The 22,278-nt window shown below is 60.1% G+C and overlaps 5 protein-coding genes and 2 non-coding genes across 9 annotated transcripts; 5 read left to right on the forward strand and 2 right to left on the reverse strand.

Moving 5' to 3' along the window:
- Positions 1–42: 42 nt before the first annotated feature.
- Positions 43–3,316, reverse strand: LOC62_04G006232 (uncharacterized protein; the record flags this gene model as incomplete). Of its 3 annotated transcripts, XM_062772797.1 has the most annotated exons (11): positions 3,263–3,316; positions 3,134–3,192; positions 2,954–3,039; positions 2,859–2,905; positions 2,608–2,821; positions 1,963–2,562; positions 1,841–1,910; positions 1,273–1,797; positions 1,092–1,226; positions 998–1,043; positions 43–948 (listed from the first exon to the last, which is right to left on the reverse strand). In XM_062772797.1, exons 6-11 carry the CDS (start codon positions 2,126–2,128, stop codon positions 43–45), a joined length of 1,848 nt encoding a protein of 615 aa, XP_062628782.1. In that variant the 5' UTR covers positions 2,129–2,562; positions 2,608–2,821; positions 2,859–2,905; positions 2,954–3,039; positions 3,134–3,192; positions 3,263–3,316. The 3 variants fall into 3 exon arrangements, with proteins under 3 accessions (XP_062628782.1, XP_062628781.1, XP_062628783.1); XM_062772799.1 differs by lacking the exons at positions 2,608–2,821; positions 3,134–3,192; positions 3,263–3,316 and having other exon boundaries at positions 1,963–2,147; positions 2,364–2,498; positions 2,859–3,039; XM_062772798.1 differs by lacking the exons at positions 3,134–3,192; positions 3,263–3,316 and having other exon boundaries at positions 2,859–3,039.
- Positions 3,317–10,913: 7,597 nt separating this feature from the next.
- Positions 10,914–13,297, forward strand: LOC62_04G006233 (uncharacterized protein). The gene is made up of 3 exons (XM_062772800.1): positions 10,914–11,112; positions 11,408–11,715; positions 11,750–13,297. The coding sequence occupies exons 1-3, from the start codon at positions 11,007–11,009 to the stop codon at positions 13,286–13,288; spliced, it is 1,953 nt and encodes a 650-aa protein (XP_062628784.1). The 5' UTR covers positions 10,914–11,006; the 3' UTR covers positions 13,289–13,297.
- A 271-nt stretch (positions 13,298–13,568) lies between these two features.
- Positions 13,569–13,657, forward strand: LOC62_04G006234. The gene is given in 2 exon segments: positions 13,569–13,604; positions 13,620–13,657. It is a non-coding gene; the product is annotated as a tRNA-Arg (tRNA).
- A 5-nt stretch (positions 13,658–13,662) lies between these two features.
- On the forward strand, positions 13,663–13,752 carry LOC62_04G006235. Its single transcript is given in 2 exon segments — positions 13,663–13,699; positions 13,717–13,752. It is a non-coding gene; the product is annotated as a tRNA-Ala (tRNA).
- Positions 13,753–13,979: 227 nt separating this feature from the next.
- ecdD_1 (Major facilitator-type transporter ecdD) lies at positions 13,980–16,173 on the reverse strand. Its single transcript, XM_062772801.1, has 8 exons — positions 15,946–16,173; positions 15,695–15,904; positions 15,358–15,622; positions 15,021–15,318; positions 14,966–14,982; positions 14,526–14,915; positions 14,376–14,487; positions 13,980–14,330 (listed from the first exon to the last, which is right to left on the reverse strand). The coding sequence occupies exons 1-8, from the start codon at positions 16,001–16,003 to the stop codon at positions 14,112–14,114; spliced, it is 1,569 nt and encodes a 522-aa protein (XP_062628785.1). The 5' UTR covers positions 16,004–16,173; the 3' UTR covers positions 13,980–14,111.
- A 1,018-nt stretch (positions 16,174–17,191) lies between these two features.
- LOC62_04G006237 (uncharacterized protein) lies at positions 17,192–19,463 on the forward strand. Its single transcript, XM_062772802.1, has 3 exons — positions 17,192–17,666; positions 17,798–18,096; positions 18,135–19,463. Exons 1-3 carry the CDS (start codon positions 17,576–17,578, stop codon positions 19,383–19,385), a joined length of 1,641 nt encoding a protein of 546 aa, XP_062628786.1. The 5' UTR covers positions 17,192–17,575; the 3' UTR covers positions 19,386–19,463.
- Positions 19,464–20,191: 728 nt separating this feature from the next.
- Rnh1 (Ribonuclease inhibitor) lies at positions 20,192–22,025 on the forward strand. The gene is made up of 3 exons (XM_062772803.1): positions 20,192–20,496; positions 20,583–20,854; positions 20,929–22,025. Exons 1-3 carry the CDS (start codon positions 20,424–20,426, stop codon positions 21,928–21,930), a joined length of 1,347 nt encoding a protein of 448 aa, XP_062628787.1. The 5' UTR covers positions 20,192–20,423; the 3' UTR covers positions 21,931–22,025.
- The last annotated feature ends 253 nt before the right edge of the window (positions 22,026–22,278 follow it).

Raw genomic sequence — 22,278 nt, forward strand, 5'->3', positions numbered from 1 at the left:
GCGGCAGTGAATATAAGATGGATGTCTAGCTACGAGCCGCGCCTACGCCTTCTCGTTCGGGTAGCCGTTGGGGTTGACGCTGGCGCTGACGCCGGCGGCGCCGGGCACGGCCGGGAGGGCGCGGTACGGCACGGGTGCCGTCTCGGGGGGCGACATTGGGCCGGCGTCCTGCTCGACAACGTTGGGTAGGCGGATGGGGTCGTTGCCCGCCGGGACGACGTACGGCGACTGGGGGTTGACGACCGGCGAGGCCGTGTACGGGTTGTGCTCCGGCGACGTGGGCTCCTGGGGCGGCGAGATGGGGGCGGTCACGGCCGCTGGAAGGGGCGATCCGGGCGGCGAGACGGCTTCGGGGATCGCGGGCGGGAAGTAGTCCGGCGCCGGGGGTGCTGACACGCCCTCGGCAGGAGCGGAGAGGAGCGGGTCGACAGTGCGCGGCGTCGAGTCGGTCCACGTCTCGCCGGCGATGCTGGAGCGGATCGACTGGGCAACGGGCGGGTGCAGGCCGCCGCCGGGGCTCGGCATCTGCGTGCCAGGCGGGAAGGCGTAGACGTACTGCACGCCCGCGTCGGGCGGCGTCGGGGCCGGGATAGCACCGGGCGGGAGCGGCGCGCCGAGCGGGATCGTGTACATCACCATCGAGGTGTGACCCGGGTGCGTGGTGAGGGCTGGAGATGTCGCGCCAGTGGGAGGACCGATGCCAGGGTGGGGTGCGGCTGCAGCAGCAGCACCAACGCCGGTAGCTGCGCCGACCGCGCCAGCTCCAGCTCCGGCGAGAAGCGGAGCGCCGGCAGCGACATTGGGGTCCGGGTAGACCTGAGACATGACGGGCTTCTGGGCGCCGGCACGCGTCTCCTCCTCGAGGGTGCGGAGGCTCTTCTTGAGGTTCTCCTTGCCGGGCCAGAACCTGCGGACGTAGAAGAACTCGAAGAGGGCCATGCCGAGGAGCTGGGAGGGCGTCAGTTGCTGGACATCATGAACTGCTATGGCAACTCACGATGAGCCACAGGATCCAGGACATGGCGACGTTTGCTTGGGCGACTCTGTCACAGGTCAACAACTGGTGCACACTAATGCGCCGCTCCACTCACGGGGACAGGAATGGCCCAAGAGCCGAAAGAGCTGCAACAGCGCCGAGGCCGAAGATAAGGAGGAAGACCAAGAAGCCGAGGTCCGCCATAACCGAGACGAGGGGCATCGTCGGCTTAAGAGCCGAGACAATCAGACTAGTGGGTCAGATCTCTTCTCGGGAGGGAGGAAATGACGACGTACTGGAAGATGGCGTAGAGAGCCACAAGAATAGCCCACACCAGAACGACAATGTAAGGCGCCGCCTTGCCCCTGGCCTTGGACTTCCAGGCGCCGTAGTTGTAGCTCGACCCGCTCGAGCCAGAGTCATGGCTGCTGCTTCCACTGCCACTGCTGCTGCTGCTGCTGCCGCCGCTGCTGCTACCACTGCTCCCACTGTCGCCGCTTGAGCTGCCACCGCCCTTCTTTCGCTTCACGAGGTCTGGTACCAGGAAGTCGTGGTGCAGCCGCTCCTCAACGGGCTCCACCGCGCGATCCTGAGCAATGAGCTGGACGGCAGGGGGGCCAGTCGGTGGTGCGGTAGGGCCACTCGGAGCGGCGGTGATTGCGGGAGTAGGGGCATCGGTCTGCACGGGGCCAGGCGCGTCTGCTTCCTCGCCGTCTCGCTTGTACCGAGTTGTGTAGTAGGTCGTGTACCCGTACGTGCGGCTGCTAGTGAGAAAAGTGGACCAAACTCTCAACATCGAGATTGAATAGAACGTGTATGTGCTGGAGATGCCGCGGTACGTGCTCGTCGGGATGGAGAAGGTACGAAATCGAGTAGTCAGAGGTGCTGTACGTCGTGTAGGCAGTTCGATACGAGGACGTCAAGTACGTCGAGCCTGAGGCCTATCAGCGCTATCCGGCTGCGCCTACTGTCGGACCACGACCTACCACTGCCGCCTGAGCCACTGCTCGAGGAACCGCCGTAGGAGCCAATGGAGTTGATGTAGCTGTAGATCTCGCCTGTGAGGTAGCCGTCCAGCCCCAAGACGATGATGCTAAAGAAGATTGTGGTCGCAAAGAGAGTGACCTGCGCGGCACGGCCGGTGAGACCCATTGTGGCCAGTGTGCTTGATCTTGACGCGTCGTGTCGAGGCCGAGTGTGAGGTCGAGTACCGAGATGTCGTGCGAGGCCTGGTGGTTCGCGTCGTAGAAAAGTACAGTCGACCGATCGGGGGACGCTGCATCCTGCACCACCCTGTTCAAGTACTTCAGCGTGTCTGACTCGACCCACTTTCTCGCCCGCCCGTCCCACCAGGAAGCAGCACGACGGAGCTGGTGCTCTGTCTCACGATTCCAGTCTAGGCTCGGAGCGAGTAACGGTCAATTGACCCAAACAGCGTTTGCCCCCGACTGTTTTGGCCGTGTTGGGTGCTGTTGGCCTGCGGATGGTGCGCCTGCGGATCGTGTCCACTGCCTGCTCCTCACTGAGTGCTGTGCATGCCGGCCCGCCGCCGTGAGCTGCCCCTGGCCGTCTCCGCGCATTCGAAACTGCAAGTCAGCAAGGCTAACAGAGTGGCTTCAGAGATTACGCACGAAAAAGTGGAATGCTAAAATGCCAAGCCAGGGGCACCGCGGCCATCAAGTGCCCGTCACCGCTATTCAGGTCAATGGCCCACTCGTCAACAGCGCTATCTCAAAATGGCCGAGACGCACAACGGCCGCAGGCAGTGCATGGATGTCAGGGTCAGGGTGACTGACGGGCAGATTGTCTCTGCCCTCCGATGCAGTTGATGGAGTCGCAGATAGCCTGGCCGATTAGCTGCCGACGCACCCCAGGCACTCACCCCAAGACGGGCGCTCTCTGCTCATGCGCTCGGAACTTGGACCACGACTGGAGACCGGAGTTGGTGAGAGCTGTGTAATGCTGGCCGATGCTCACGTGTGTTTGTCTGGTTCCAGGCTGCTGCCGTCTCGCACACCATGTTGCCATCGCGTAATCACGGCGGCCCACTCTTGGGTGCCTATCTGGGCAGGAACCGACAGTGTCAGCAGCTACATGCACGCACATGACAGCCTTGACCCGCAATCCGTCATGCCCGTACATCTCAGAGTTGGGCACATTGCGTTCTTGGCGGGCGGCCACCACCATCATATCACCGCGTCTTGGGGGCCGTCATGCTGTCACCGCGTGGGATGTTAGCCGGTGCTTGCCGCAGCATGGTGTCCTGTGGGGAGCACGCTCACTCACCATGATACTGAATAGTAATAGATGTTGCTCAGGCTGCAGCCGCACGTGTGTGGGATATAAGGTGTGGTGAGAGTGAGGGTTGTTGACCGAGATGATGTTGCACCAACCAGCTCGTGTCACGTGCTCTCGTCACCCCTATCCGCTGCGCGCTGCGGTCAGTCATCCTCCAGCTTGTGACATTGTGATCGCTCTGCAATGGTGGTCAGCATGCCTATCAGCCAGACTATCTCTGGTCGAACAGCGCATCGATTTGACGGAGGAGCTTGAGCGCAACGGTTGGCACCCCATGCCATCCGTGCCAGCACCAATGTGGGGCCGCAAGCCCACTTCGCCAATAGTGGCTGCGCAACCCAGGTAGTTCGCACTGTGGATCCCAGATGTCTCCTCAGTCAACTTCATGATCTGCTTCTGCTTGACTGTATGAACATGCTGAGACTACATTCCACAGTGAACGCGTCTTGCACATCAGGCTATCCTTCGTCAGCCGGCACTGGCCCATCCCACCCAATTCCTCCAGCAGCCAGCCAGCCTCGCATACATCCAGCCCAACGGTGATCGTCGACGTCCACATCGTAGCCGAGGTAGTCTCTAAATCCTCGGCACAGTCGCTTCAGCAGGTGAGGGTGGGCGGCGTGGCGACAGAGGTGTGCGATATGTGTCCTGGACAGAGCTGGAGGATCTTGCGTCGCAAACGAGACGATTTCCGAGACGGCTTCGAAGGGAAGTTGGAGGGCCACGGAGGTAAGGGACGACGATGGAGGGGCTCGTGCGCGAAGAAAAATGCGAGCCACCGGTAGGCAGTGCATAGCGGCATTGACGGCGCGTGTCGTCAACCTGCTGTTTCGACGCAGGATCCTCCTGAGCGTCCTCCTATGCGGTCGAGGGAGATTGATTACCTCGTAGTCGATGCCCATAGTGGCCCTATCCCGCAGCTCCAATTTCGTCAAGGTGGTGTTACCGGACGCCAAGGTAGATAATATCTTCAGTCCCGACGGTATCCAATGGGGAGAGTTAACGAGAATGTCGGGTTCGTCAGGATGGTTGATGCTCAGGTCGGAAACAGAATTCGACCGTGAGCATTGTAGAAAGGCGATGACGGTGTCGATGGGCGTTTCTTGGTGCAATCCGGTGATCGTGAGTTTACTCAGCCTAACGCCGAGGCCACGAGGAGATTCGAGGATGATTCGGTAAAGGTCCAGGGATGGTGACAGTGTCCAGACAGAGAGCTCTTGTAACGTGCATTGTAGGGCGGCCTCGAGAATAGCTTGTGCCTCGGAATCCTAAATTGTCAGTCAGGAGACACAGACCATCGGCCAACAAGTTGGGGAGACATACCGACAGAAAAACCTCGAGGCTCACGTCAAATCCAGTCGCTTTGTGATAATTGAGTTCGTATAACGTTCGGTAGGTCTTATTCCCCAGCCATGGAAGGATGCCTAGGGCTCCCACTGCGGTGTGGAGAGGCTTGATTCCGAGGTCGACCGAGTCATCTGCCCACCCCGGATATTCCGGTCCACCGTGTGCTTGAAGGCGTAGTAGATAGCCTGGTCACAAGCAATCAAAAGGGCTCTATAGGTGGGGCTAGCCTGCAGACTCACCACCTCTCTCGTCCTCCGGATCCGTGGCCGACATGATGAGGGAATGTTGAGGTTGAGAAGAGAAAGTATGTGTTTGAGCTCGCGAGGCGTGTGCTTGCGTGGCGCGTGAGAAGGGGGCGCAGCTGGCGGACAAGGGGACGAAGTCCGGCTCGTGCTAGGATCGGCCTGTCCCGCACGCACAGATCCAAAGACTAGGACGTGACGAGTGGCAGTCGTGACTTGTGTCTCGAGTGCCCACTCCAGCCACGAAATGTGACGCGTCACCAGTAGCGACCGCATGCGTCCATCACCGCCATTTTCAATATCGACCACGTACACACCTCTGATGCAGGACCACAGACTGGCTGGTCAATGGTTCCACGAGGTCAGCGTCAGCAATCAACCAATCAGAAGGTGAGGTCCTGAGTCAGTCCAATCACAACCGCGGTTATGCGACTTCCCGATAGGGGCGGGGGGGCCCGCTGATCGCCGCCTGATCGGCAATGCCTGCGAGTGCCATTCAGGAGTGGCTAATCGGAGCCGCATGTTGCGGGTGTGGCACTCATGAGTCACCATGTAGCATCACTTCAGCCGAGGGGGACAGAGACTCAACGTCAAAGCCATCTGTGTATGGGCGGTGTGTGACTGCGAATGTTGTTTGATGTTCCAAGACTGTGCTAACGTTCCGTTGTCAGTGCACTGCGGAGCTCGATGTCATGGATCGAGCGAGTGCGACGAGGTGAGGGATGCGGTACGAGAAAGGACAGGATAAAGAGGATGGGGGGACCCTCGACTCATCCTTCTCACCAGAAATTGCCATGGGTCATCCAAGCTTGGTGCAGGCGTTCGGGATGTTGCGTACTCGTGCAAGGGGTGAGCGAGGTGAAGCCGAGCCGTGCAATTGAAAGAGAATGGTGGGGTGTAAGGTGTTGGCTCGAGGAGTGCAGTGAGTGAATGTTTGCTTGCGACTTGTTGACAAGTCTAAACTTGGCGCGCGTCCCAAGACCGGTGGAGGCTGGTACCCCACCACTCCAAGCACTAAAGCACCAAAGCCCATCGTTTTGATTTTTGTCGAGTTCCGGTACCAAATGGTTGGCTGAGGTTGCTCGACCGCAGGCTGGGAGTCTCGCCCGGAGCGAGCCGAACGAGGAGCAGACCTGGAATCGCTCACCCCACCTGGTAATATCACTCCTGGGGCCGCTGATATTTTTTTGTTCCCGTCGCTGTTGGACGTCGGTTGGCCACTACCATTGGTGCCGTCGTCACCATCTGCTTACCGGTGCTCACCACCAACCACCGACATTTTTCCCCGTCCATCCTGGAGGAGTGGAGATGGCTGAAACCGGTAGCGATGCATAAGAGACCATGTTCATGGATACTGTCATCACTGTTGCAATCAAAACGGCCAATGAGGGCCTGCCTGCCTGTCCGCATCGCGTTCTCCACCCTCACCAAAAGACAGTCGCGCTGCCCAGACGGGGGCAATACCAATGACAAGTCGCAAAAAGTTTGCATGCGATGAGCTATGAAGATATGAAGATATTACAATTGTACAAAGGGTCCGTGGTGACTGCGAACAGCTACTGAACCACGGACAGAAGCCTGTACATTGAAATCGTTTTAATCTTGCAAGTAGGCGTATTTCGGGGTTTCGGGAAATGCAGATGTGGTGCTCGTAGCTCCTACAGCGTGTAGAAGGCGTTAGAGAGCGTCGGGGAGGCCGGTCCAGTGCATGAAGGGTTGTGAGACATGGCGAGGTCGAGACGGGTCGATTGAGTGGAGGTGGCACTTTCTGCCGCGAGATGGGTGTGGTGGAGGCAGGGAAATCAGTCGCGTGATTGGTGTCCCTGAGTATTGCTGTGCCTCTGCTGCTCCGCCATTTTGGCTCGTGTCACGTGTGCTCGTGCACTTGTGTGTTGCGACACGCAGTCGAGTGGTCGAGATGTCGGCCGGCACACATCGCGTCGCCGGCCGGGTCACCGGCTTGTAGCACCCACAATAAAATCGACAAAGCAGTGAAATTGGCATCGTCTTGCAGTTACATAATTCTGTGCGATGTCAAGTCTGGTGGAAACTGTGTACACTCGCGCCAAGCAGGCCAGCCTTGGAATCGACTTGGACCTGGCGGAAAGGCTGCACGCCATCCAGTGTCGGCATTTGTGCCGCCCAGCAGTGTTTCTAGAGTCTACAGTGCATCAAGCCTCCGTGGTAATTTTCTGTGTACGGAAATGGCGACGGGTTATAGTTGCAGCCCAACACCACGGAGCATCCCTTGGGCGCGGTCCTGTGGCTCAGTGGTAAGACGCTGAGACGCAGGGGCCACAGTGACCGCCAAGGGTACTGGGTTCTGATCGGAGAGCGACTGGAACCTGGGGAGGATCGCAACCTTTTGCCAGTTGCTTTGGCGGCTTGCGGTGGTTTGGTCGGTGGAAACGGAGAGTTGTCGGCGATGTCGGCAGAAAACGCCACACACAACGTTTCCCACCGTCGCGTCGTCGCGTCGTCGCACCGGCGCCGTCAGGCATCTTTCCAACTCGGGCTAGACCAGTGCTGTGCATTCAACATTTGCCCCAAGGCTTGGGAACGACGCGACAACGGCGCACGGCATTGTCGATGCGACCTTGGTGCTGGCACGAGAGTGAGTGCTGGAGGGGTAGAGAAAGTTGCGCGACGGCATCACTGGTGCTGGCAACGGCTGAAGCCTCAGAAAAGTGACCTTATATGTACAGCAGGTGTAGAAATGTAAACCAGCGGGTTCTCGGTCGTTGGGGCCCACCTCGCTGTCCACTCTGGGACGACTGAAGGGTGACCTTCGGCCGCATGGTGCGGCAGCAGTTGAAAACGCCTGGTTGACCACCCTCACGCCGAATGCCTGTTCAGTTGGTACAGTCGCATAGCATCACTGGATAGGCATGGGAGCGGCATGAATGGTTAAGTCCTAGTCGCCGGTTCGAGCCCTTGGGACGGCTTGAGCTGAACCCCCCAACAGGGGGGTGGGGGAGGTGTCCAGATCCCGGACACCGAATACCCTTTTGCCATTGGCCGACACGGCTTTGCCCCTCCCTGCGTGCAACACAACGCGTCTCGGGTTGTACCTCGTAGACGCGTCGAGGGAGTGTGTTTCGCGTGTGCGTGGTGATGCTTGGAGAATCCAGACGTGTGTTTTGTTAATGTGTGCATGGAGGACGTGTGTGTAACAAACACCTGTGTGGAAGGCGCGTGTGTCGCAGAAGCGATGCAGCAGGCGCGCGTGTACTGTACCAGACACGCTTGTAGCAGGGCCGCGTGCACGCTCGCGAGCTCGTGCAGCAGACACAAGTGTACTGCAAAAAGGCGTTGCGTGTCCGTCATTGGCTGCTTGGAAGTGTGCACGTGAGCTCCTGCTCAAAAAGAGTGCAGAAACAAGGATAGCACCCCCGCAGTGGTCCCGTGGCTGAAACGTTAGATGGCGAGTCACAAGCTAAGCCACGGCAACCGGCGGGGGTACCGGGCTCAAATCTCGATAGCAAGAGTGGAGCCTGGGAGGTTGGCAACCTTTGCTGCTCGCTCCTTTTGGTCTCTGTTCTGGCACACTCGTGCACGTTGGCATTCTGGTACACATCGGGCCTGCTAGACTGCTCGATGCGCTTCTCATGTCTCCGCAAGCGACGCAAGTCAGCCTGCACGCGTGGAGTTAAAGCACACGCTCCTCTCGAGCAAAAGCGTGGTGGGAAGAAATCGGGTATCCAGTTGGCGGCGTATAGTAGTAAATAACGACTGTCGCAACTCAGACTGGAGGTGTAGTGTGGAGTGTGAGCGGTGAGGTGAAGAGCCAGCGGGCCGCCCAGCTCCCAGCCCGCGGAGGCTTGGCGTGGTGCAGTGGTTAAAAACGCATCATTCCAAGTTGAAACGGGTCACAGGTTCGACTCATGGCAAGAGTACGACCTGGGAGGCTGGCAACCTTTTTGCCTCGCTCGACAAAGGGCCAGCCTGTGATTTCGGCATGGATGGACAAACATGGCTGATGTGGGGGTCGTGACAGACATTTGACAGGTTACCACCACCACGTCATTACTCTTTGGACTTGGGCCCTTTTTGGTTGTCTGGATTGTGTGTTAACAGTGCGAGACTCGACTGGACATTTAGGCTTGCGCAGAAATGAGACGTGAGTTGTGTTATGACGCGCGGGTGTTGACGCGCCGAGCGCGCCGAGATGGCTGGTCCCTGAGACGCGATTCCGACGACGCGTAGCACAGGTACTGCAGTCATCCACCAGTATCGCAGCAATTCACGAACACTGTGTACATCATTCGCCCATTTGGGTAGCTACAGTATGCTTGCTCAGACCGCTGACCCAGCAGCGTGGTGGGCATGGGCACCCGCGCCATCGTTGACGCCCCGTCCACATGTAATTTCAAATCTACACGTGTCGCCGGCCTATGCTGAATATGCGCAGCAGAGTCAGGCGACATGCATCTCGTTGTTTACGGTGGTACTGAGTCAAAGATAAGAGATGCATAAATGTAAGGTGGATACCGGATGCGTCGTATTAATTAATGTGTGGTGGGGTAGCCGCGCCGAAATGCCGGAGCGGCGGTGGTGACGAGGGGAGCGGTGATGACGAGGACGCGAGCGGTGCTGAGCTTGCAGGTGCAGAGTATGCGAAGTATGGAGCATGGCCATACGCAGTGCGTCTCGGAGGTGTGCACGTGGTTCGCCGGCCAAGCAAGCGCACGCGGCAGGCCAGAAGGAACTAGGTACTTTACCAGACATCCCCGGGCGCTGTGGCTGAACTTGTAAGACGTTCAGCGCAGCGCAAAGCAGTCACAGCAACAACCCGGGGTACTGGGTTCGAATCTCAAAGCGAGAGGCGAACCTGGGAGGTTAGCACCCTTTTGCTGCTCGTCTCGTCTCTTGGTTGGTGCGGTCAACACGCCGCTGTGTGGCGGTGCGTGGTGTTGTGTGTGGTGTTGTGTGTGGCGTGTGTGTCCGGCCCGCGCCTCGTCTGGGTGCGAAGCGGAGTGGACCCTGGTAATTTGTCTCATGTTGAATGGCGCGGAAGAGCCACTGACCTGCGTTACAGTGCCGCGACTACTTTTGGGCAGCGAGTGAGAAGAGAGGATGAAAGAAAGGGTGCTGGCCAGTGGATGCGTGCATGCACAGCTACACCGAAATGGTGATGTGTAGTCTTCGGTGAATATAGTACAGTGGTCAGAATCATTGCTGGTTTAGCGGATACAGACTGGTGGGATCTGGGCCGATGCTTCAAGAAACATCGTGGGCCTGCGCCGCGCTTTGCTCGACGATACACTCAGCAACGGACTGCAGTGAAGCCCAGAGGGGTAATCGACGAGATGCGATGGTGGGGATTGCTTAGATAGATAATGTTGAGCACTTCTGATCGGAAGTCGGAGTCTCAGGGACGGTGATAGCGAGCGCTGGCTAGTAGTGACTTGCTGGTCCTGGCGGGCCGGTGGTCGGGGCGACGGGAGGGTGAAATGGATAGATTCAGTGATGGGGAAGCGGTGGATGATTGTTGATCGATCTCTGAGTGGAGTTGCAATTTTGGGTGGTGAGGGAAGAGTGGGAGTGACGCGGTAGGTGGAGTAGCAGAGCGTGGGTATGAGTGCCAGTGTGACGGGCATGGCGAGCCAACGAAGATGTGGGAAGGAGCAAGAAGGGTTATAATATGATAGAGGTGAGATTAGAGACTGAACCGAGTGATGCTTGGGGGTAGCCGATGCGATTGACGCGTAAACTGGGAGAGTGAGGTGCCGAGGCGAGCAGACGCGTAGGGCCGGAACAGCAACGTCAGGCGCGTCAGGCCTCCCACCCAGCTTAATCCCTGTGCACCATTTTCACCACCAAGCACTTGTTGCTCCACCACCCCTCATGCATCCATATGCATGCACACGGCACCGTGCAGACCGCGCAACCTGCATACCCAGCCAAACCGCAACACAACCAAGCCGACATTGCCCCCGCGTGCCGCCCACGTGGCCCACGTGGCCTCGATTTCCCGCCGCCGCTGCCGCCGCCCACCCAGCTCGACCTCATCGTTTCGCGTTTCGCCGCTTGTCAACAACCACCATCCATCTCACTGCGCCTCTGGCCGGCCGCACACACGACGAGCAGGACCACGACTACGCCCAAGACTACGCGCCCGTCGCTTACTGCACGACGACGACATGGCGTTCCAGCAGATCAACCTCGCCGCCGAGCCGGGCATCGAGCTCCTCCCCAGCTGCGACCGCGTCGTTGCCGAGCGGCTGGAGCTGGTGGGAGAGGAAGGCGGTGAGTGCCGAGCTTGAGTGAAGAGGGGCGTGGGCGCGTGTTGGAGGCGTAAGCAGGACGAGAGAGCTGCAGAGGGCGCGGCGCGTTTGTGGAATACGGCATGTTACTACGGCTCGGCATGGACGCGTCGTACGCGGGCTGCCTGCCGGTCGCTATGTGCGTGCCGGTATCAACGCCCTGCGTCACTGAGGGGATGAAGAGGTAGCGGGGAGAGGGGCGATGTGTGCTCCTAGCGACGTTGCAAGCTGACACTCTGCGCCGCGCCTTGCCGACACCTCACGCACCGACCTCACAGCCATCAAGATCTTGAACGCGACGACCAACCGTGCTGCGCAGATCGACGCTGGGCACAACCAGCTGACGGCAGCCAGCTGTCGCGTCCTCTTTGAAGGCCTGACGATCCGGCACCAGGCCGTCCCGAGCTGTCCGACACGGCGGCTCCCCGAGACCAAGCGGCCCAAGCCCTTGATGAAACCCCAGTGCATGAGCACCATCGACCTGTGCGACAACAACATTGGCGACGAGGGCCTTCTCTACGCGCTCAAGTACTGTGCCGAGGACCATGGCATGATGAGGCTCAACTGTCGCGGCGCGTGGATCAAGGTGGGTGACATGTTGGGCGGGGTGCTGACGCCAGCTCGACGAGGGCTATGTCGACCAAATGGTCGAGTACATCAACGCGTCGCACCTCGAGACTCTGGACCTCGGCTACAATCACCTTTCTCCCGCCGGCGCGATCCGATTCTTCAGCCAGCTCGAGGGCCGCTTGTGTGATCTCGAGCTCAAGGGCTGCGTGCTGCCCGTGTCAGTCGCTCCGGCAATCGCAGAGTACCTCGCATCACCGCGGTCACGATCCCTCCGTCGCCTGGGGATGAAGTACAACAACCTCAGTCTGAAAGGCTTCAAGACGGTCATGGCGGCCCTGGAGCGGTCCAACTTCACCCTCGAGGAGCTCGAGCTGTTTGCGACCAACGACCCGTACTACTCGCGCGCGCCAAGAGAACACGAGTGGTACGGCGGCAAGCCAGACGTTACCGAGCTCGCGATCGCCAACATGCCTGCCAAGGAGTACGACGAGCTGTCGAGCATCATCGACGACCAGATCTTCGACGTCCTCGGCCGCAATGAGGAGCTTGGTGGTCGCGTCAACGAGGCGGTCACTCGCGTCCTCGTCCCGGCGCGAATCATCCTGCACGGGCGAGAACCGACGAAGGCGGAAGCGAAGCGACAAGTCAAGAAGGCAGCTGCAGCTGCCATCGAGGCCGAGAAGCGCAAGAGGCGGAAGGAGAAGGAGCGCGAGACTTCGGCATACCGACACCTGTGGGAGGATCCGTCCGACGAGGACGAGCTGAGCGAGGGAGAGCTCGAGCAGCTCGAGGAGGCGTATCTGGAAGAGCTCAACGACGAAGAGTCAAAGAGTGACGAGGACTGGACCACCGACGAGGGGGAAGAGGTCGAGCAAGTCACCCCCAAGCGCTGGGTCAAGGGTGCGGATGGCATATGGGCGGCTGAAGTCATCGAGGTGGCAGACAGCGACGACCATGCCGACCCACCACCGCCGCCGGAACTCACCATGTTCCCGGTGCTCAAGCTCCCACCAGAACTTCAGGTCACGATCGCCGAGTACTCGAGCCAGGACGTGGCGGCGCTGAGCCGGGGGCAGTGGTCGCGGATCTACAGCCACCTCAAGGACCGCAAGAGCCTGGGCGAGCTCGCTCGCCAACGCCGCGAGTGGATGAAGGGCCACCGGGTGCTCAAGACGGACGACCCGTTCGTCGCCGGCATGCAGGGAGCCGAGTTCGAGACGCAGTTCCTGCAGAAGCACGGCCTCATGGGATGGGAGGACGACGCGGTGAACCGCGATCTGGCGGCGGCAACGAAGGGCAAGGGCAAGGCGCGCGCTGAGCCACTCCCCGAGGTCGTCGCCAATGGCATGGCTGCGGGCAGCTCACGCGTGGACCAGCTCACCGCCGCGATGGAGGACCTCGGCGTCGGCGGCTCGGGCTCGGCGGGCTCGTCATCTCGCGGACAGCCGCGCTCCCTCGCTGCGCGCGTCGAGGAGGTTGAGGATGAGGACGCCGATCCCATGCCGTCATCATCCAAGGGCAAGGGCAAGGCCGTCGACCCCATGCCTTCGTCATCCAAGGGCAAGGAGAAGGGTAAAACAAGAGCATAATAGCATGGCATGGCATTAGACTGTTGTATAGCATGTATGTGTACTAGGGCGTGTGGAGAGGGGGCGAGCGGCTGAAGGAAGGTATCGTATCGCTCACACCAGCTGACCTTGCCACTGACTAGCGGCCCCTAAGGAGCATCGCTGCACGCACCACACCCACCGGCAACACGACAAGCCCACCAACGGCGTTCGAGTACACAGTCGACGCGCTCACTGCCCTACTCGGTCTCCGTCTCCGGCGCCGGCGCGCTGACAACCGACCCCGCTGCAAAACGGACACGGTCGCGTGGCCCAATGGCAAGGCGTATGACTACGACTCGTTGCAGCAGTAATCATGAGATTGCGGGTTCGATCCCCGTCGTGGCCTGAGTGCAGGGCGTGTAGCTCAGTTGGTAGAGCGTGTCATTCGCATGAGGAGACTCTGAGAGTTGACAAGGCCTTTGGTTCGATTCCTAACTCGTCCAGCTTTTGCCGTTGCGCTGGGCTCTGCCGTGTGAGCTGACGTAGCGCCGACTCGGGTAGCGCTAGAGCATTATTCTTTTGCGCCGGCTGCTGCAAGGTTGGAGAGGCTTGTGAGTGGCCCCGACTCAAGGGAAGGCGAGGTGTCGGTGCGAGGGTGGCGTGGGGCGCCAGTGTGGCGGGGTGTGGGGCCACCGTGGCACCACCGTATCCGGCCATATTATCTTTGTTTCACCAATCCATCCCGTTACGGCCACTACACTCTCAAGCATACAGGGCTAACACTATGGGCTTGTCAAGCATACTCGGCGCTGAGCTGTGCATGTCTCAGGCTTGTGGCGTTGCCCCGGTCCCCATAACCACTTTACTTCGCCACCTCGTTGACACCCTCGATCTCCTCGTGGCTCGCCTTCTCCGCGGCGCCAGCCTTGGCCACGGGACGGTTCGTGTACTGCTCCATCTCATCGTCGTGCACATCGTTGTCGAGGATGAACTTGCCGTACGACTTGGACTTGATGGCCGACGACTTGCGCATGAGGATGTCGATCTGCTCGAGCGACAGGCGCGCGGTCTCGTAAACGAACTGTGCGTGTTAGTGGCTGCGGTGGAGAGTCGAATCGCAGCTCACGAAGTAGGAGAATGCCGCAGCGACGATGCACGCGCCGCCCCAGATCCAGAAGACGTTGGTGTGGAGACCGGCGTTTCCGGGGCCGCTGTCGACGAGGTAGGGCGTGGCGTAGCTACAGGGTCAGCAGAGAACACAGAAAATCGCACTCACCCAATGCAGAAGTTGAAGAGCCAGTTGGTGCTCGTCGAGAGACTCATGCCCTTCGCACGGAGAGCGAATGGGTACATCTCAGCCGTGCAAACCCAGCCTCCGGGACCCCAAGAGAATGCGAAGATCGAGATGTAGATGCACACGAAGGCGACCATGACCTTCTGGACGACCTTGTCGTCGGAATTGTGGTGTGCCACACCGACCGCGGCGACGATAATTTGGGCAACGCCCATTCCGACGGCACCCCAGACCATGAGCGGGCGACGACCGATGCGGTCAAAGGTGAGCATGCCGACCACAGTCATGCCGGTGAACACAGTGTTGACAGCGATAGCAATGACGAAGGGGTTGGTGATGCCCGAGGACTCGAAGAACTGGGTACCGTAGTAGCTGGGGGGTCAGTCAGTATAGGGATGGAGGATCTCAAGCGTCAAACTGACATGATAAAGTTGATTCCCTGGTTTTGTCAGCCGCTGTAGTCGCATCCAAACTCACCGATAGCTGCTGGAAGGCCTGGATACCCATTCCCGTAATAATACGAGCAAAGTTCCTCGTCTCGCCGTTCTTGAGGACGTCGCGCCATCCGCCGCTGCCGCTGAGACGCTCGTGGTCGAGGTTGGCCTTGATCTCCGCGTAGTGGTTGGTGACGGCTTCGGAGTCGATGGGGGCGCCAAGGAGGCGAGAGAGCGCCTGGCGACCCTGGTCGTCCTTGCCTGCCATGACCAGCCAGCGGGGCGATTCGGGGAGCACGGCCGTGCCGCCTGCAATGATAACGGCCCAGACGAACTGGATGCTGGGGGCGTCAGGCGCCTGTGTGAGCGGCTAAACTCACGCAATGGGGATCTGGTAGGATGAAGCGTCGGGGCGGCCGTGGGTGGCGTACACGACGATGGCCGCGAGGAGGAGTCCAAAGGTGATGAAGAACTGGTAGGCCGAGATGATCAGGCCGCGGATGTGCTGTGGCGCACATTCTGCCTGATAAACTGGCACGATGACACTGGTGCCGCCTACTCCCAGGCCTGCAAAGACACGGCCGGCAGAGAAGCCGCCGACATTCTTGCAGGCGGTCTGCAGGGCGACGCCGATGCAGAAGAGAACTGCAAGTGTCAGTCAGGTACGAGCCGCCACTGCCAACCCCGCCAAGACCGGGATTGTTTCTTGGCACTCACCAATGTAAATGATGATACCCCAGCGACGGCCAAACCTGTCCGCAATGGTAGACGCAGCGAGAGCACCGAAGAGGGTTCCGACCGAGAGGATAGACGTGACTAGCGAAGAGGTAGCTGTGGGCAGGACCCACTCGCCGTGCTCGAGCGCGCCGAACGTCTCGATGAACGGGCCCATGACCTTGATACCAGAGATATAACCCGTATCATAACCTGGGAGGGAGTCAGAGAGTGGCTAGGTTGGACAACCGTACCGAAGAGGAAGCCTGCAAACGAGGCAAAGGCGCCAAGGAAGATGGCCAGAGACGGCATGGTTGTTGTAATTGTTGCTGTGAGGACTCAAGTGTTGTTGTATGCACCTGGAGGCGGGGGCGATGGGGTCCCTGTGGGTCTCCTCACTTGCTGCATATATAGCCCAGGCGAACGCCGCCATCCGATAGCGCATGGCGCCTCCATGTTGCTCCGTGATGCGCTGAACCTGGATTCATGGAGGTCGGGCGTCACGGACACGAGAAATGGCAGTGCGGAGGAATTGCGGCGAGTAGGTGGGTCGAATGTTTGCGGCATGCCAAGAGGTGCGTCAACACGTCGGGGAACTGCCACATGAGTTGGACTCGACGTGGGAACGGCTGGCCGCGGCCGTCGCAAAGCAGCCTGGCTGCCTGAAGTGTGAGCCCAATGTTCCAGCAATCGCCCGACTGCAGCCGGAACCCACCTATGCTGGAAATGCTGTACGCCAAGGATATGCCCCGACGGCAGGTGAATACTGGGGCAGGTGACCAGCAACCCTCGAAACAGTCATCATTGCTACCTAAGCAGACGGGGCACCCATCAAGGGTGTGCGCTTAGGCTGGCGCTACTACCCAAGCGTGTTGGCTCTGTTCCTGATCTGTCCGAGAATGCACCGCTTCATGTTATTGGCTTTCGCGAGTGACCCGGGTGACTGGTAACAGTTGGCGGGAAGCGCATGCGAGTTGTTGGATGTGGAGATTCGCCACTGGCAGACAGAAGGAAGGACCGCAGTGGCGGTGATCTTGTGGCGTCCTCACGATGCTGATCACCAGCGAGTAGCTGCTGTTCAACTGTCCGAGGAAGGTGCGTGCTGCATAGATGCTGGAGGGGCGGAGGTCAGAAATGCACTGCCCCAGGACGGAAGAGCACACGTTGTTGACCCACTGTTCGGCCCATCGATGTATTACCCGTCACTCATGGTCGCCAGGCCGCCATGTGGCCGGGAAATCGGGACCGGCAGCCCCGCTGCGGCGGGCAAGGACGCCGTGCCGTCAAGCTGGGCGCAGTCTCCCGAGAGAGCTCATTTTCGGCGTATTTTCGCCGGATATCCCTACGACCGCGTGACGAGTGGATGGGAAAGCTGAGGGGCAGGGGTGTTTGCCACCCTTGCTAGGCTATCTCGTGCGCGTGTCGAGGCAGCGGGGCATGTGATAGGGGATAAGAAGGGACAAGGGCTGCAAAAGTGGAGGTGGGATGCGGGGGAGGAAGGAGGGGGCAACAAAGTCAACAGATCGACAACCCAGGACACGTCTGGCAAGAGGTGCAAGGATCTGGACGGGAGCAATTTGGCTCACCACTCGCCGCTGACGTAATTGCCACGTGGGACCCCTGTTTCACTCTCGGCAACACCTCGACGACGGAAGTGACTTCACCGACTTTGCGTCTGCATGTTGCTCGCCCATACAACAAGCAGCATACACAAACAACAAAACCACGCGCGTCCGACCCCATACACCGACGCGGAGCACCATTCCGACTCGATAACCCTACCGCCTCGCTGGGAGCCGCCGCGGGGTTCCCCAGCACAGGAAGAACACCATCACCTCTCCGTCAGCCTCCACCGTGGGGCCGGTGCCCGACGACCGCGGGAACATGGTCGCGGGACCCGGCCCAACAGTCGAGTCGTATGCGGGACGGAGCCGCATCAATGCAGGCAAGCTGGGTCTGCAGGGCGTGGAAGGGGGTAAGTGGACGAAGGGCTTGGTCGGCTGGTGGAGGAAGGTGGAGGCGCGGCTCCTCGAGTCAGCTCACGCGACGCACATGTCGGCGGCCACCTGGCGAGGCAGGGGACGACTTTGGCTGACCCAACCATAGCCCAGGTCATCGCCTCCAAGGTCACGCGCCAGACCGAGCAAATCGACGCACGCTTGAACCACCTCGGCGCCGATGGAGCCGTCGAGCTGTTTGATTGCCTGACGGACCTGCTGTACACCGACGAGGGAGACGAAGACGAGCCGGTTGCGACACCTGGACGCAACGATGGACAGTGGGGACTCTACTCCGTCCTCCTCGGCGAAGACCTCATCGGTGATGAGGGGTTTGCGGCCGGCCTGCGTTACGCGTGCGAGGACCGTTCCCTTCGATGGCTCAGCATGTCGTACTGCGGCATCAAGGTGAGTTTGAGGGGGAGGAACCGCTTCTGACAACCCAGCTGGACAAGGATTTCGACTTTGACAACGCGGCGCAAGACCTCAACCTCTGCGACTTGGAGGAGCTTACGCTGTCCTACAACCACATCTCGATTCCCGGCCTCGGCAAGCTCCTGGAACGACTGGCGCCGCGCAATCTCCGCTCACTCGACCTGAGAGGATGTATCCTCGAGCCCGAAGCGGTTCCGCATCTTGCCGCCTTCTTCAGCTCGCCACGCTGTCGGTCGATTGAAACACTCGACGTGTGTTACAACCATATGGGCCACAAGGGGATCTTCGCCTTTTTCGATGCGCTCATGAAGAACAATTTCACAATCCAGCAGATCGAAGTGACGTACGGCAACTTGGAGCACATGGACAGACCCGACGTCTCAGAAGAGGAGCTAGCAATGCCTTATCACGTCAGAGGCAGAATATACCAGCCCAGCGGCATACGGCACTATGGAATCCGGTATCCGGTTACGACTGAGATGGACGAAGACATCCCCGAGGGGGAACAGCACGACCTTTTGCACATCATGCCTTTGACACGGCGCAGATTCCTCGAACGCAATCGGGGCCTCTACACCCGTGTAGGCCTCTCCGCTCTGCAACTCCTTCCGATTGCTCGGATCTTCATCCACGCACGACCACCGGCGTCCGAAGCCGAGGTTGCGGAGCTCGAGTCTGCGGCTGCGGCCTCAAGGGGAAGGCTATTGACCCGAAAGCGCAAGTGCGAATGTGTCAAGCATCGATCTATTTGGGAGCCGACGGACAAGTGGGTCAAGTGCACCAACGGCATCTCCCTCTACGATACACTGTACAATGCGCCCAAGACACTGCCAGTGAAGCGCGTCGCCGTCAAAGGTCGCAAGACTATCAAGGGCAAAAAGGAGATCACGATCCCAAAGCCAAAGGTCTTGTGTCGCTACTGTGTGGCCAACGAACAACCACATCCCGAACTCGAACCGTTTCCGCTGCTCAAGCTGCCTCGGGACCTCCAGCTTCGCGTGGCGCGGTTTTCGTGCGACGACGAAACGGCCCTGAGCGATGCCCAGTGGGATCGGCTGGTTGGATACGCATCACATCCCGACAGCCTGGCGCAGCGCGGCGCCGAGTTCAAGACCTTCTTCCACGGCATCGAGGTCGGCTCGCAGGTCTACAAGTTCATGATGGGCGAGTTTATCCGCGAGTGGCGTGGTCGGCTCGGGCTCGCGGGGTGGGAGTCCAACACGGCCAACTTGAGGTTCATGAAGGAGATGCGGCGGGAGTAGAGCAGAGTAGAGACAGAGACGAGTAGGTGACAACCTTGCGTATGGCACGGAGAGAGCTGTTTGTACATGTAGCATGTGTATGTACCTGTGTTACTATGTGGATGTGGAGGCTGGGCGGACGGCGAGCGCTTATTCCTCCACCTCGCCACTGTGAGGCTGACAGTCGGAACAGGTTTTCAGTTTGTCGGGCCAAGCGCGCACAGACTGGCTGGCTTCTACCCCAGCGATAATACTTAAACGAGTGTGGTGCGGCCCCGATGCCGCCGGTCGAGCTGGCTCACATCAGAGTCTGTGCGGCGCTGGGGCCACCATGGTGATACACTTGACAGATCGTTGTCACCCTCCTCCTCCTCCTCGTCCTCGTCCTCCCGACACGGTCATCGGCGCACAGGCAACTTTGTCCTCCCGACGCTAACGCTGGAACCGTGGCCAGATCAGAGCCGTTCCGTCGCGCCGTCGTCAATGGCGAGATTGAACAGGCTGATTGCATTTAGCGGCGCTTACAGACGTGATGCAGGGCGGGCGGGCGTAGATGGCTTGCCAAGCAAAGGGCTGGGAGAGGGGACTCGACTGTGGGAAAGTAATGCCCACTGGGTGGGTGGTGTGCGTCATTGCCGGATGCCGTGTAACGTGCCGTGTAACCGAGTTGGCCATCAATCACACCATGCAGCCGACGACGACGACAACAAGGCCTCTAGGCCTCCTTAAGACCGCACCTGGCGGCACATTCATCGCAACGCAGCAGCCCCAACAAGCGCGCTTACCCATCACACCCACCATTCTTGAATCACGCATCCTAGCCGCCAAAAGCATTCGCCGAGACTGCGAGACTGCGACCCCGTCCACACGCGCACACACGCGGGGTAAGCGATCGACTGGAGTGCCGGCCGTGACCTCAAGCCACCACCAAAACCCAGTCCCGCGACATTTGTCCACCTGACCGGATCTCGACGCGACACCCACCCACCCAACTTAACAACAACACGCCCCCCGACAGACTTTCTTTCTTGACCATCACCCATCCGCTCACCCACCACCATGGCGCTCGTATCCGTCCCCAGTGGCGACCTGGTCTACGTCGTGGGCCAGAACCTCAGCGGCGTCACTGGCGGTGAGTATGACGTCGGCTCGGCGCAGCGGCGCACCACCTTCCTTCCCTGCCTTCCCCGCACCACGCTGACCAACCGACCCACCCAGCGTACCGCATCCTCATGGAGATCTCGCCGCAGATGCACCGCCTCGACGCGGGGCACAACGCGCTCGGCAACGACGGCGCCGTCGCCCTCTTCCGCGGCCTCGCGACCCAGCGCATGCGCTTCAGCGCCGGGAAGGGCGCGCAGGCGTGGGGCATGCGCGAGGTGCGCATGGGGCAGAACAATGTCGGCGACGAAGGGCTAGCCAACGCCGTGTGGTACGCTAGCGAAGACCAGGAGCTCAAGAGCCTGTGGATGCCGGCTAACAGCATTACTGTGAGTTTGTGTGGGGCAGCGAGGCGGAGTCCCCGACCCGACGGTTAGAGGAGAGCACCAGCTAACCGCCCCAGTTTGCATCGGACCCAGGACACCTGTCGGCTCTGATTGAGCAGCTCAACAAGTCACATTTGACAGAACTGCGACTAGCGAACAACCGACTTTCCCCCGCGGCTGTAGAGCAGCTCTTCACGAACCTCGAGGCGCCGCGTCTCCGCGCGTTGCATCTGTCCTCCTGTCGACTCCCAGCCGAGGTGGCGCCCGCGATCGCGGACTTTGTCGCGTCGTCGCGGTCTTACGGCCTCGAGATCCTCGAGCTCAACGGCAATAGCCTCGGAGCAAAGGGTGTATCCGCCGTCGTCGACGCGCTGCAGTCGAGCAACTTTACCCTCCTCCGCCTGGGTCTTCACGCCAACAACGCGCGACACGCGAGAAGTACAGGATCCGACGACGACTGGGACAGCGAAGAGGAATGGTCGAGCGCGAGCGATGCCGACTCGGACGCGGCCGCGTGCCGCCAACAAACGGAGCGCCGTCTCCCCGCGCTTCTTGAACGGAATCGCCTCCTCAGCCGCCGCGTCAAGGACGCAGCGGCCAGAGCACTCGCGCCGATGAGGATAATCCTGCACGCTCAAGCGCCTCCGGAGCAAGGCGAGGTCGATTCCCAGCAGGCCCAGCTCCAGAACCTCAGTATCGGTACGACGGGGACGAGCGATACCGCCAAGCCCGAGGCCCCGGCCCCATCACCTTCTGAAGCACCTGCGCCCTTCGACTCCTTCCCGCTGCTCCGGCTCCCTCGGGAGCTGCAGCTAGTCGTGGCACGCCACTGCTCGGGTGACGCAGAGGCACTGTCCGAGGCCCAGTGGAGCCGGATCACGACCTACGCGGGCGAGCGCGCCAGCCTTGCCCGCATGGCCGAACGGTCGCGGCTGGCGCTGTTCGCCGCAGCCACTGGCCCGAGCCGGGCCGCCCGTCTCGAGCGCAAGACCAAGATGCTCGAGGTGCTCGACGAGTGGCGCTCGCGGTATCGCTGCGACCAGTGGGAGATCAACCCCGAGCCTAGCGGCTTGTGGTAGTGTAATTCGGCCTGCCGGCCGGTGTACTGTAAGACATCCGTGTAATATGTTGACCTGTACGAATAGAGCGATACAATGCATGGATAATGTGTGGCGCGGGGATGCGGGGATTGGGGAGCGTGGTGGCGTCGAGGGGTGCTGACCAGGTCTTTGTGGACGGACCAAGTGGAGTGAGTCTAGCCGTGGACGACCGTCGCTGACGCTCGCAGCATGTTTGCCATCACACACCGGTGCTTAGCCAGGCTACCTCGACCTCGATACTTCTTCCTGTCGACTTCCTTCTGGGCCGGACGCAATTGCGCTGCCATCACCCCCACCTTGGAGCACAAGCCGCACGGTGGCATTGTG

The sequence above is a fragment of the Vanrija pseudolonga genome, chromosome 4, assembly GCF_020906515.1.
Source record: "Vanrija pseudolonga chromosome 4, complete sequence".
NCBI classification, from domain to species: Eukaryota; Fungi; Basidiomycota; class Tremellomycetes; order Trichosporonales; family Trichosporonaceae; genus Vanrija; species Vanrija pseudolonga.

Excerpts from the sequence above, each read along its gene's own strand:
- LOC62_04G006233 (XM_062772800.1), top strand. The coding sequence starts at position 11,007 with ATGGCGTTCCAGCAGATCAACCTCGCCGCCGAGCCGGGCATCGAGCTC. Across the intron at positions 11,113-11,407 it reads GCTGGTGGGAGAGGAAGGCG|CCATCAAGATCTTGAACGCG; the intron begins GTGAGTGCCGAG and ends CCGACCTCACAG. Across the intron at positions 11,716-11,749 it reads GTCGCGGCGCGTGGATCAAG|CTCGACGAGGGCTATGTCGA; the intron begins GTGGGTGACATG and ends TGCTGACGCCAG.
- ecdD_1 (XM_062772801.1), bottom strand. The coding sequence starts at position 16,003 with ATGCCGTCTCTGGCCATCTTCCTTGGCGCCTTTGCCTCGTTTGCAGGC. Across the intron at positions 15,319-15,357 it reads TCCTACCAGATCCCCATTGC|CATCCAGTTCGTCTGGGCCG; the intron begins GTGAGTTTAGCC and ends TGACGCCCCCAG. Across the intron at positions 14,488-14,525 it reads CTCTTCAACTTCTGCATTGG|CTACGCCACGCCCTACCTCG; the intron begins GTGAGTGCGATT and ends CTGACCCTGTAG.
- LOC62_04G006237 (XM_062772802.1), top strand. The coding sequence starts at position 17,576 with ATGGTCGCGGGACCCGGCCCAACAGTCGAGTCGTATGCGGGACGGAGC. Across the intron at positions 17,667-17,797 it reads TCTGCAGGGCGTGGAAGGGG|CCCAGGTCATCGCCTCCAAG; the intron begins GTAAGTGGACGA and ends ACCCAACCATAG. Across the intron at positions 18,097-18,134 it reads TGTCGTACTGCGGCATCAAG|CTGGACAAGGATTTCGACTT; the intron begins GTGAGTTTGAGG and ends CTGACAACCCAG.
- Rnh1 (XM_062772803.1), top strand. The coding sequence starts at position 20,424 with ATGGCGCTCGTATCCGTCCCCAGTGGCGACCTGGTCTACGTCGTGGGC. Across the intron at positions 20,497-20,582 it reads CCTCAGCGGCGTCACTGGCG|CGTACCGCATCCTCATGGAG; the intron begins GTGAGTATGACG and ends CGACCCACCCAG. Across the intron at positions 20,855-20,928 it reads TGCCGGCTAACAGCATTACT|TTTGCATCGGACCCAGGACA; the intron begins GTGAGTTTGTGT and ends TAACCGCCCCAG.